At 38.0% G+C, this 12176-nt stretch overlaps 1 protein-coding gene across 3 annotated transcripts in view; it reads left to right on the top strand.

The window, feature by feature from the left end:
* The window catches only part of LRRC7 (leucine rich repeat containing 7), a 302077-nt gene that overhangs the window by 212081 nt on the left and 77820 nt on the right, over nucleotides 1–12176 (top strand). For 2 of the 3 annotated variants that reach the window (XM_087420219.1, XM_087420224.1), the window contains exons 17-20: nucleotides 3621–3732; nucleotides 3949–4129; nucleotides 5780–7457; nucleotides 11354–11494. In XM_087420219.1, coding sequence (XP_087276345.1) covers nucleotides 3621–3732; nucleotides 3949–4129; nucleotides 5780–7457; nucleotides 11354–11494 — 2112 coding nt within the window. The remainder of the gene's footprint in view (nucleotides 1–3620; nucleotides 3733–3948; nucleotides 4130–5779; nucleotides 7458–11353; nucleotides 11495–12176) is intronic. The other variant, XM_014788265.2, reaches the window with a different exon arrangement.

Raw genomic sequence — 12176 nt, 5'->3', positions numbered from 1 at the left:
CAGCAGACAAGAATTCAAATTTTGAATCTACCTTGTAACCAATTGTGTGACCTTGACAAGTCACTGAAATCTTTCTGAGCCTTAGTTTTTTATCTTTAAAATACTCGGAGTTTTCGTGGAGATGAAAACAAGTATTCCTATATAGCTCCAAGCACAGTTATCGGCACAGAGGAAAGCACAGCAAATGATAATTCCCTCCCCTTGCACAAGAGAATGAGGTGCTAATCCTGCCGCCTCCTCTCGTAATCCTTCTCACCACCTTGCACTGCAGAAAGCTTCTGACAGGACACGTGTCCACCATGTCCACCATGCTTGTAAAGGGCCTGCACTTTTCCCTTTGGTGGAGACTCAGTGCCATTTCCCTCTATAGAGGAACTGCATCTTTCTCCTTGTGACAGAGAATTGTCAACTACCCTTGGAAACTAGCTTAAATGACTTGTTAATCTCAAAAGCTCAGACGCAAGCGTTTTTCCCCCTTTGATTTCTACCTTAGGCTCCTTTTCACTACAGCAGTAGAGACAAGGTTTAGTTTGAACACTGGAAGGGCAACAGGGTAGAAAAAGGGAGTTTCCCTTTTCTTTCCCCTCCGGCTCCGTCTCCTTCCCAGAAGGACATATAGTTCAACGTACTTGTAATGGGGTCTCCACTAAATTTGATTCCCTGCCAGTAACTTCCACTGTCTTCACCTGTAGATGTAGTCCCAAAAGCTTCACCCACTTTTTCAACAGGAACTTGATTCCTCCAGCCTATTTATAAAAGAATTTATAGAGACAAAGTTAATGATTAATTTCCTTTGTTGGACAGTTAACTTTTGTCTGTTCTGTGAAGGTCCATTTTAGAAATGAGCTTTTCTTAGGGTAGATAATACACCATATACAGTATCACATAGAAGACCTTCAAGTAGGACAGATCCTAGTTCAAATCCTGGCTCTACCACTTATTAAGCTTGTCTCTTGGAATTATGGCTTCTCTGAGCTTCCATTTCCTTATCCATAAAACCAAGATGATAATAATAATAAATAACTTAAAAATACTAAATAACAATAAAAATAAGATTATCTTTTAAATAATCAACAAGGGATAATATAAAGTGTTTAGCATAGTAGCACAGTAGCAAACGTGTAATACGTTCCACATAACTGCTGGTCAGCATCCTCTTCATCATCATCATTGTCATCATCATCATCATTTCACTCCTAAAGATAAGAGAGTCTAATTGGATCAGTGCAAATCCCTTATTCTTGCTTCAGTAGTGTTATCCTAGATGGAGGGCCGCAGAACTCTAGAGAAGAGATGCAAGTTCACGATTAGCTGATATCATACTCTCTTCCTCCTTGCTAGGGCTTTTTTTTAATTCAAAATAAAAATTCTTGAGCAGGGCCAGAAACTTGAATCTGAGTCAGCCCATAGCTACCATGCAGAGCTTTGGTCACAATTTTGGGATACAAGTATGAAAGTTTGATCTGTGCATACAAAATAACTTGAGTACTGAATTGGTAAGGCATAAGGAAAAAAATTAGTGAAGCCTTTAATCATACTTACATTTCTGTGCTTGTATAACTATTTGGTTTGTTTTTTGTGTGTGTGACTAAAACAAAATGCCTATACTTCGTTAAGTGTCAGAAGCATATTTCCTTTTTAAAATATTATTTCAATGAAGTTATATTTAGATTTGTAGAATGTTAGCACTAGACAGAAATTTGCACTAATTCCTATTATCTATTACGTTCATTTGATTGATGAATTGAATAAGATCTAGAGAGGTACACTGACTTGCCCAAGGTAACCTGATTGATTAATAAATGGTAAAGCAGGAATAAAATAGAAATATTCGTAACTGAAACTTTTTGGAAGACTTAACATATTTTATGCCTGTCATAGTACCATTTATCAAACTTGTACCTGCTTCTACTTAGAAATTTCTTCAAAGATGTGTAAAGCCTTTTATTCTCTATTCTGTCAACTTAAAATTTTATCATAAGTTTCTTACGCTAAACGGGTGAAATAATTTTCAAAGGCCACAAAAACACAGATTTCCCTCTTGATCTCCAGAATTTCCATCAATCTCCCTCTCGTTCCTATCCCTCTTCAAATCTGACCCTGCATTTTTAGTCTCTACTGTGCTCACAGCTGAGCTCACCAGGAGGCTCAACATGAGGGAAGGTCACTGGACTAGAGCCCGAGAGAATCCTGCCTCCATGCTGGATCTCTGTCTAATAACACATGAGCCTGGGCCCCGCTGAGTCTCAGAATCCACCTCTAGGAGATGAAAGCATTGGGCTAGATGATCTTTTAGTCTTCTTCTACTAAAATAGTCTTTAAAGAAAAAAAAATCAGATATAATCAGGTTTTTCATAGGCAAATATTCCCATACAAACCGAACCAAAAACAACCCAAAAGACAGAAGTTAAGCCAAGAGTTAAAGAAATGGATGTTTCTCTGCAATACCCAAAGACCTGAGCCTGTCACTATGAGGGGCCTTAAAATTTATAATAAGAGTTTCTATCTGACCATACCAACCAATTAGTTATAGGGCAGGACCCATTTTATTTATCATATTTTTGTCCTCCAGTATATTCTTTCTCTAATTTAACAGAATATTTCTAAATGTCTTATGTTAATGTTCCATACTAACAAGTGCTAATGAGTAAAAAAACTGAAAATTCTTTGAATTCAAATTAACCTAAAGGGTAAGAAAAAAAGACATAAAGATAACTGCTGTGCATAAATTTATATCACTATTTATTCATGGGCATAGACAAGATATTTTTAGATCTAGAAGAAAGTAATAATTTGGTATTTTTGCCTTCCCTAATGCTCTCCCACTCCCTGGTTAACTGGAAATAATAATTTGAATTATAGAAGTATAAAATTCATGGTTTTTTTACATGTTCATTTGTCATTATAAAGATATATTCTTGTACCAGTGTTACTCATTATACTCAATGAATGGATTTAGAATGAAGATTTAGCAGACTAGATTGATCATGAGAAAACTAGAACCCTTAGGAAGAAGGCATGGTAGAACTAAAGAAATTGAGACCACTTGGGAAACGATAGGAATTAAGAGGGAGATGGGCAGTAAAAGCAGGACTTATAGGACCCAATTGTGCATTAATACGGCTAAGGATTCAAAAAAATCTAGTTGGTCAGTGATATACTTTCGTTTTAGGACTCTAAAGAGAGTTTACCCCTTAGAACTCTTATATGTGTATATACCATATATACGTATGTATCATATTGCTCATATATGGCTTATCATAATTCAGTTCTGTGTTATAATGAGTTATATCTCATCTCCCCAACTAGCTTGTAAACCCCCAGAGGGCATGAGTGACATTTTATCTTTCTTTGGAAACTCCACAGTTCTTTGCACAGTGCCAGGCATATAAACAACATTCAAAAAATATATGATGAATAAATGGACTCATTTAAATTAAAAAACAAAACGTTTTAGAGCTTACCTCAGAAATACATATGATTCACTTCTCCTAGTGCTCCAGAGTGGTTTAAATTTTAGAGCCCCATCTTTAAAACTGAGCCAAATATAGATATTGCCATCGTGGTTAACCATTGTTTAAATGTTTACTTTCCTTGTCCTGTATTATTATATCTCTCAGGATTCTTTTGTTCATCCAGCTAATGAAATGAGGATTGGGGAACTTCACCCTTCATTAGCTGAGACCCCTCTGTACCCACCCAAACTTGTTCTGCTAGGGAAGGACAAAAAAGGTAACATTGTGAACCTGATGTGGAAAATACACCACAAATGCATGTGCATGATGAGTGACCAGTTGTAAATTATGATACACCATAGTCTATAGAAGTATTTTACAAATATGTATTTCTAACATCAGTCCGTATGCCACCTGTTTTTCATACTTACTTTTCTGTGTTTATAATTGTCAATGTTTGTAGCATTATAATATTTTCCCCTTTACGTTTCAGAATCAACTGATGAGTCTGAAGTTGACAAAACTCACTGTCTGAATAACAGTGTTTCCTCAGGCACTTACTCAGACTACTCGCCTTCCCAGGCTTCCTCAGGATCCTCTAACACCCGGGTTAAAGTGGGGTCCTTGCAGACAACAGCTAAAGATGCAGTACATAACTCTTTGTGGGGTAACAGGTGTGTTTAGAATTCCCTTTTCTGTTCCCAAATGCTTATTTTCAGCACCTTTTCAAAAAAATGAAATCATCTTAATTTTGGAATTGTATTCATCACATGAGTGGTGTAAAAGACAGCAGGGTCAGGTAAGCAAATGTAGTCCTCCTGGGATTTCCAAAAGCAGATGAATCCATCTGACACAGCAAAACCATTGCTTAAGGGAGACATGGTAGGAGATTAACGGGTAGAGATGATAGGACAAAAAGTTTTAAAAATCAAAAATTGTGTTGCCCGATACTTATTTATGACACATTTGGGCATTTCACCATCCAAAATGGTGTTATGGGTTAAAGTAAGATGCATGGAGACCACTTGTGTGCCTAGTACAAAGTAAACAGTCAATAAATTTTCATCATCATCATCTTATCACCACCGGAAAAATTAGGATGTAAGTAAAAGTATTTAATCTTTCTAAAACGGCTCCTACTCAATATCACTTCCATTTTACAGATGAAAAAACAAAAGCGACAGAGTGCAATAAAGTGACTCAATGAGGTAGTATTTACCCAGTTGTGATACCCTTGCTTTGTAACTTGTTGCTATGTTTTACGCCAGAAATAGCAAATAAAAATCGTCATATGATATAGGCAGAAACGACATTTATTTATATTTTACTGATAATATCACTACAGTGAACAATATATTCTTTGGTAATTAATGAATAACTATTTCTACTCATTGATGCCCATGACAAAAATTGTAACTCTTCCAGTATATGAATTCATTATTTGAGATATAAGCTGAGATTAATTTAGGTACTTTTGGAAGATCCTTTCCAAATATACTTTTTTTAATTAGCAAAGGCACTTAAAAGTCTTTCTCTCGCTGTTAAAAGGTAGATAATTTAAAATTCTTAGTGTGCAAATGGTTTAGAATAAACTTAGAAAAATGAGCATCTTCTAGAGATACTGTGGTCACTAGTGTAAACATGCCAATGACCAAAGGTCATAATATAATATAATATAATTCACATTCTAGAAAAAGATACGTGAATGAGTTCCCTATACAGTGGATTTAATATCTTCATACTTGGCCTTCAAATAAATATTATTTGAAGACAATTTGAGTTCGTTAGATATACCAAGCATTTATTAGAAAGGTACTCTTAACTAATCGTTTGGAAACATACTGAATCAGAAATTCCAGGGATGGAGACCAGGAATTAGGCAATTCTAATTATCAGACAGGTTTCAGGATCATTACTGAAGACCTATATATTTTTTTCTTTCACTCATTCATTCATTCAACAAATATGTATTTGATACCTCCTATGAGCCAGGCACTATGCTAGGCCCGAAGAGAAAAAAATCTCTGCCCTCTTGCGTTTACATTCTAGCAGAGGACACAAGACAATGCACAACAAATATAATAGGTAAGTAAATTATGTAACATGTTAGAAGGTGATACGATTACTAGGAAGAAATAAAAGTTAGAGCAGGGTAAAGGGGTGGATTTTTTTGGACATGAAATAATAATGCTACCTTAATCATAAGGTGTGGATGAATGGTCAGTTCAACAAAGGATTGTGGCATTCTTGGCTGCTTGTTCTCTTTCTGCCAAAGACCCAGCTCTTCCTCATTTTCATATTTCTTCTTCCCATTGTGTTGGCAGGATGGCACAGTCTTTCCCACAGCCCCTTGACTCAAAGCCATTACTGAGCCAGCGGGAGGCCGTTCCCCCAGGGAATTTACCACAGCGTCCTGACCGGCTGCCGCTGAGTGATGCTTTCACTGACAACTGGACTGATGGCTCACATTATGACAACACAGGGTTTGTTGCAGAGGAGACCACAGGAGAGAATGCCAATAATCCTCTCTTAAACTCGAAAGCTAGAAGCGCATCTTCTCACGGACGCAGGCCTTTGATTAGACAGGACAGGATTGTTGGTGTTCCCCTGGAACTTGAGCAGTCTACACACAGACACACACCAGAAACAGAAGTGCCTCCTTCCAATCCTTGGCAGAATTGGACCAGAACCCCTAGTCCTTTTGAAGACAGGACCGCTTTCCCTTCCAAATTAGAGACAACCCCCACCACCAGCCCATTGCCTGAAAGGAAAGAACACATAAAAGAATCTGCTGAACTACCTAGTCCGTTCTCTCCAGGAGTACCGTGGGAGTATCACGACTCCAATCCCAACAGGAGTCTTAGTAATGTCTTGTCTCAAATCCACTGCCGCCCAGAATCTTCTAAAGGTGTTATTTCCATTAGCAAAAGCACAGAGAGGCTTTCCCCACTAATGAAAGATATCAAGTCCAATAAATTCAAAAAGTCACAGAGTATCGATGAGATTGACATCGGCACATACAAGGTTTATAATATACCATTAGAGAACTATGCTTCTGGAAGTGAACACTTAGGAAGCCATGAACGACCAGATAAGATGTTGGGACCGGAGCATGGTGTGTCCAGTATGTCTCGAAGCCAGTCTGTCCCCATGCTGGATGACGAGATGCTCACTTACGGTGGTAGTAAAGGCCCGCAGCAACAAAAAGCTTCCATGACAAAAAAAGTCTATCAGTTTGACCAAAGCTTCAATCCCCAAGGAGCAGTGGAAGTTAAGGCCGAAAAGAGGATACCGCCCCCTTTTCAACACAATTCTGAGTACCTGCAACAGACCGGCAAAAACATTGCCAAGGATTTGGTTAGTCCCAGAGCTTACAGAGGATACCCACCAATGGAGCAGATGTTCTCCTTTTCTCAGCCGTCTGTCAATGAGGATGCTGTGGTGAATGCCCAGTTTGCAAGCCAAGGTGCTAGGGCGGGCTTCTTGAGAAGGGCCGACTCCCTGGCGAGCTCCACAGAGATGGCCATGTTTCGGAGGGTCAGCGAGCCTCATGAGCTGCCTCCGAGTGACAGGTACGGCCGGCCTCCGTATAGGGGCGGTCTGGATCGCCAAAGCAGCGTTTCAGTGACTGAGTCCCAGTTCCTGAAAAGGAATGGCAGGTATGAAGATGAACACCCTTCATATCAAGAAGTGAAAGCTCAGGCGGGAAGTTTTCCAATTAAAAACCTTACCCAGAGGAGGCCATTGTCTGCAAGAAGCTACAGTACAGAGAGTTACGGTGCCTCCCAAACCAGGCCAGTTTCAGCTAGGCCTACTATGGCAGCTCTTTTGGAAAAAATACCATCTGACTATAACTTGGGTAACTATGGTGACAAGCCATCAGATAACAGTGATATAAAGACGAGGCCTACTCCTGTGAAGGGAGAGGAGAGCTGTGGTAAAATGCCTGCAGACTGGAGACAACAGCTGCTTAGACATATAGAAGCTAGAAGGTTAGACAGGGTATGTTTGGCGTTTCTCTGTAAGAATATCCCTCCTGCCTTTAGTTTTCCTTTATTGGCATTTCTAAGCACATGTAGTGAAGCATGAACAACATGAATGAATAGATGATCAGCATTTTATTTATCTTTATATTGTGGGGAAATTGATCATAAGAGTTTTTCGTGGATGCTGTTTAATGCTCTTCAAGAGTCCATAACCTGTTAGGTGAATTATTTACTAAATCTAACCTAAATATTGTTAGTAAGAAAGAATTCGACTCTATTATACAAGACGGTGCTTCAATTGGTTTCTAGCCATTGCGGCAAAATGCCTCTCCTAGGACACAGAACTGTTCTCTAGTGACCTAAAGAGTATGATTTTTATTGAATCTATAAAAAGTGAGTATTTTGACTCTTTCCGCACAGACTCACTTATATTAAAGTCAGGCTTAATTTGTTTATAAAATTTGCATATAGTTACTGCTATGGGACTACTAAAGTTATTACTTCTAATGAGCAATAATATTCTCAGCAAGAAACAGAAAAATAAAATAAGCAGAGATTGAATGCCCTCCTACACATTACTTTATTTAATAAAACTCCTGCCATTTAGAATGTTGGTTTTTATATAGAAAGAAATGTTTAAATTCAAATCATACTATAAACAACAAAAATAGATGATGTCTTTCTGAAGACTACAAATGTACGAATTAGTATTGCAGCAAAAAAAAGGAAATTAATCCTAATTCAGTTAAAAATCTAGTCACAATAAAGCATGGAATGCATAGTAATTGAAGAGAGTGAAAAAAAATTGTATGAAGCCCAGAATTACTTTTTGTTGCCTATTCATACCTCTCTAAGAGAAATCTGGTATTTCTTTTTCCAGAACTGTGATCAATTGACCATCATCATTGAGTGTACTCTGTGGCTCTGGTGTAGAGGGCTTTATGTGCTCTGCATTGACCTTAGAATCTTAAAGCTCCTTTTTGTGAAAATTGGGCCTTTTGTTCGCATTTTCTAGGTTTAAATGCTCAGTGTAAATTGGGGATCTGGGTAATAATATACCATTAGAATGTTTCACTCAATAGTTTTACTATTTTATTTGGTGTCCTGCTAAAAGCACAGGTCACTACATTTATTATATATTTCTTTAATAATGAATTTTGTTTTCAGGTGTATTCCTTTTAAATAATTATATTGCTTGTAGGTCGTGTCTACATGACAAGAAAACAATTACTTTTTAAGGAAAGAGTGAACTAATAACTGTGGGTGTGGGTGTTAGTTTCTCAATGTGGAAATTGGTTCTGCCTTGCAAAATATTTCATCAGAATGTCTGTTTCAAATAGGTGTGCTCAGTCCCATTGAAGGGAGCCTCATCAAAGCCTCATGACTGGCTGTCAGTGGGAGACACCTGGTCGGTTGTCACCATGCCTTACCTCGAGTTATACCCTCCATGTAGACAGATAACTTGGAGGGCGAAAATATTTGGGGCCAAATAATACAGTACAGTTTGGGAACTCTGGCCTCGTGTAGACACGACCATACGTAACAGGGTAAGATGAACTAGTCAAGAAAGGTTCTAAGAAGCTTTTTGGAGCATATGTACAATGACTAGTAATTTGAGGCAACAGAGGAGTGAGTGAAAGCTAAGCATGAAAGAGGAAAGACAAAATTCTAAGCATTTGGTCCCTTCATGTATTTACTGGTTTCCCAGGTAAACGGTTCCTCTCCTTAGATCAAAGCTGTTGAAAAGCAGATGACTTGTCTAATTGGAGCAGGAATTTAGAGGGAGGAAAATAGGACTGGGGGAACAGGATTTGGATCAGCAGAAGTCTGGAGGCCCTGCCTGTCCCAGATCCAGATAAACAAAAGTAAACTCGTGTGTATTTTCCATTGCTGTGACGACATCTCCCTTTTTAATTAGTCTCCACGCATCCCCTGTTTGTTTATAATTCCCTCAGTGTCTTTCATTTTCCAGAGCAATTTCAATGTATATTCAATAGCTTCTCATTTAATTCCAAGAAATTAAATTACCTTACAGTACTGCTTCAAGCCTTTCGATCCTGGAAGCTCTTCCTCTTGGTTTCTCCAAGTAACGCTTCTTTCTCCCCTCGGTCGAGTTACTGAGCTCTTCAGGCTGTATCTTAAAACTTCCCAGCTACTCAACCAGACGAATTCAGGGTACTGAAGCGCAGGCTTGTTTTGTAAAACTAGTTTTGACACAGCTGTGCCTCTTCACATTCTGTCCAAAGTCAGACTGCACCAGAGACACAATGTGCTTCCTTCCTTCCCTGTGAAATTAAGTTGAGAGATTTGAACCCTGGAAACCAAATAATTATGCTAGAAACTGCAAAATCTTTGTCCGTTCCTCATAAAAGAGAACAGCCTAGAGGTCTGGACGTTGGATAAACTTAACAGCCCAACATAATCTTGGTTAAAGATCTCCCTTGGTATTGACCTTGGAGAGGCAGCTGCAAGTACTGCCCTAGATAAAAGATGCTTGCTTTCTCCTTTAGTTTAACCTCAAGGCTCATGCTTTCACTTCAGAGCCCCACGGTGACTGAGAGAATTTCAAACACATGAACCCATATGTCTGAGACTGCTACTCTTTTAAGGGAGCTAAGAGAGCATTAGACTGGAGTAATTTTAAGCCTTAAGGAATCATTCGCGTGCTAGATTGAAATGTTCAGTGTCCTTTTCAGTCTTGGCATGGTGACAGTGAAAAATCTCTGGATGAAACCATCAAGGATTCATAACAAATGTGATTGGTAGACGAGCACACCATCAGTATAATAGTCTTTCAGTTGAGTTCAGTGAAACTTTGATGCTAAAAATCATTAATTTGCAAATAATGTCCTCAGAATAGAATAGCTGCCTGCTGTTAATGTCCAATAATATTCAGTTTTTAAAAAGTGTACTAAGTTCACTTCTGTAGATTTTTTTTCCAAAATAAGAGAATTACTTAAAGGGGCCAAATGCTGACAATTATTACATTTCCAAGATAGGTGGAAAGCGGAGATTGTACTGATGGAAACTATTTGATGACAGGGCATCCAAAATGTTTTAATTCTTAAATGAAGTTCTGTAGATAAAAATTAACTATCTGTCAGACACTTGGAATAACTTTAGGTACACCTATTGAAGGGTAGCCACAATGCAAAATCACCAGAGTGTTCTATAGGTATTCAGGTAAATTAGATAAATAGCAGTAATAGTTCACATCATAATTCCTTTAGTTTCATTATGAAATTTCTCCAACTTAAAATGTAATTTTTAAGAGACAAAAAGTTAGAATATTTGGGTCCACATGCAACTTGACTGGTTTAACTAAATCAATCAGTAAATTCAATCAGCCAATGGTCAGATTGAATGACTTTTTTGATCGGCTCTTTTACTGAGTTGCTGTAATTCTGCCTCTAGACTGAGAAGTACAGGAGACTGATTTTAGTTTTCACACTGCAGGGCATTAGGTATAAGGCGGAATTAGAATCTAGTGTTCGTCTTTTGTATGTGATGATCTCACAATATGAAAGAGACCATGAGATTTGCAGCTGACAAAATATAAGACCTCACTGTATGAATTTTTCAAGTTAATAGACGACCACAGAGGAACAACATTTGTTCCAAGTCACCCCTGTCATGAACTATGAGACAGGTTTTATGCCTCTGAGTTAGCAGCAAATGTAAACAGAATGTATCTTTGCTTTTTGTCTTTTCTGTAGTTTTGGATGGTACTCGTTATGTGCATAACTAACACTGCTTACTGTATGCTTCTGTCTGATCAACTGCATGTTTAAAAAAGAAAGTTACTGTTTGCCCGCTTAAAGTTAAATGTTATAAATTTAAACATGTTCATGTAATAATCAGTTTGTTGAGCATGTGTTCACACCCTGTCACATGATTATTTCCTCTACTCAGAATGCTGCTTACAAACACAACACAGTTAACCTTGGCATGCTGCCCTATGGAGGTATTTCAGCAATGCATGCAGGCAGAAGCATGACTTTAAACTTGCAGACTAAGTCTAAATTTGATCTCCAAGAGCTACCTCTTCAGAAAGTAAGTATGGACTGCCCTACATGTGTCAGCATACCAAAGCCAGTAAATGTTGTTTGTTCCCTTACTGTGTGTAGGCTGTACATACGGCCCTGCTCGTAGACTCTCAGGAGTCCAAAAAGCACAAGGACAGATAATGTGGAGCCTGAACTCTTAGCTGCTAGCGGAATATTTTTAGCTAGACTGATGATCAGGTTCCCTCTGCAACAGCTTTGCTTTTCGGATTGAGCAGGTACATGGCTTTTGTGTTGCTTTAAGGCTCATTTTTCATATCATTCATTTTCTATTTCTTTTATTCTTTGTCTTTCTTTTGTGTGTGTGTATATACATTTTTTTTTCTTTTTTGGAGATAGCCCTATCTTCTCTTGCTGATGCATTCTGAGACCAGAGCTAGAAATTATTATTGGATTTCAGTTAATTCCTTTGGAAAAGACACAAAGCCCTAAATTAAAATAGAAATTAAGTGGTTGGCACTTCTGAATGCTTCTTCAGCCCATTTTCTTTGTGGGAAATATTACACAGAAGTAAATCATGAGACACAAGTTTGCGGGTTAGCTGGCAAATTGTTACTCATCCTAAGCTAATGAAAAAGTAGCAAATTCACATGATTTTAAATGAAAATCTAGGCTCATTTGAAGGGGAGTATACTATAAGAGGAAACTTTTCTATTGCCAAAGGAACATTT

This window comes from Ceratotherium simum, chromosome 2 (assembly GCF_057802395.1).
Source record: "Ceratotherium simum simum isolate JZ-2026a chromosome 2, ASM5780239v1, whole genome shotgun sequence".
Lineage (NCBI taxonomy): Eukaryota > Metazoa > Chordata > Mammalia > Perissodactyla > Rhinocerotidae > Ceratotherium > Ceratotherium simum.
The sequence above is the reverse complement of the archived record's forward strand: the minus strand, read 5'-3'. Positions and strand labels throughout refer to the sequence as shown.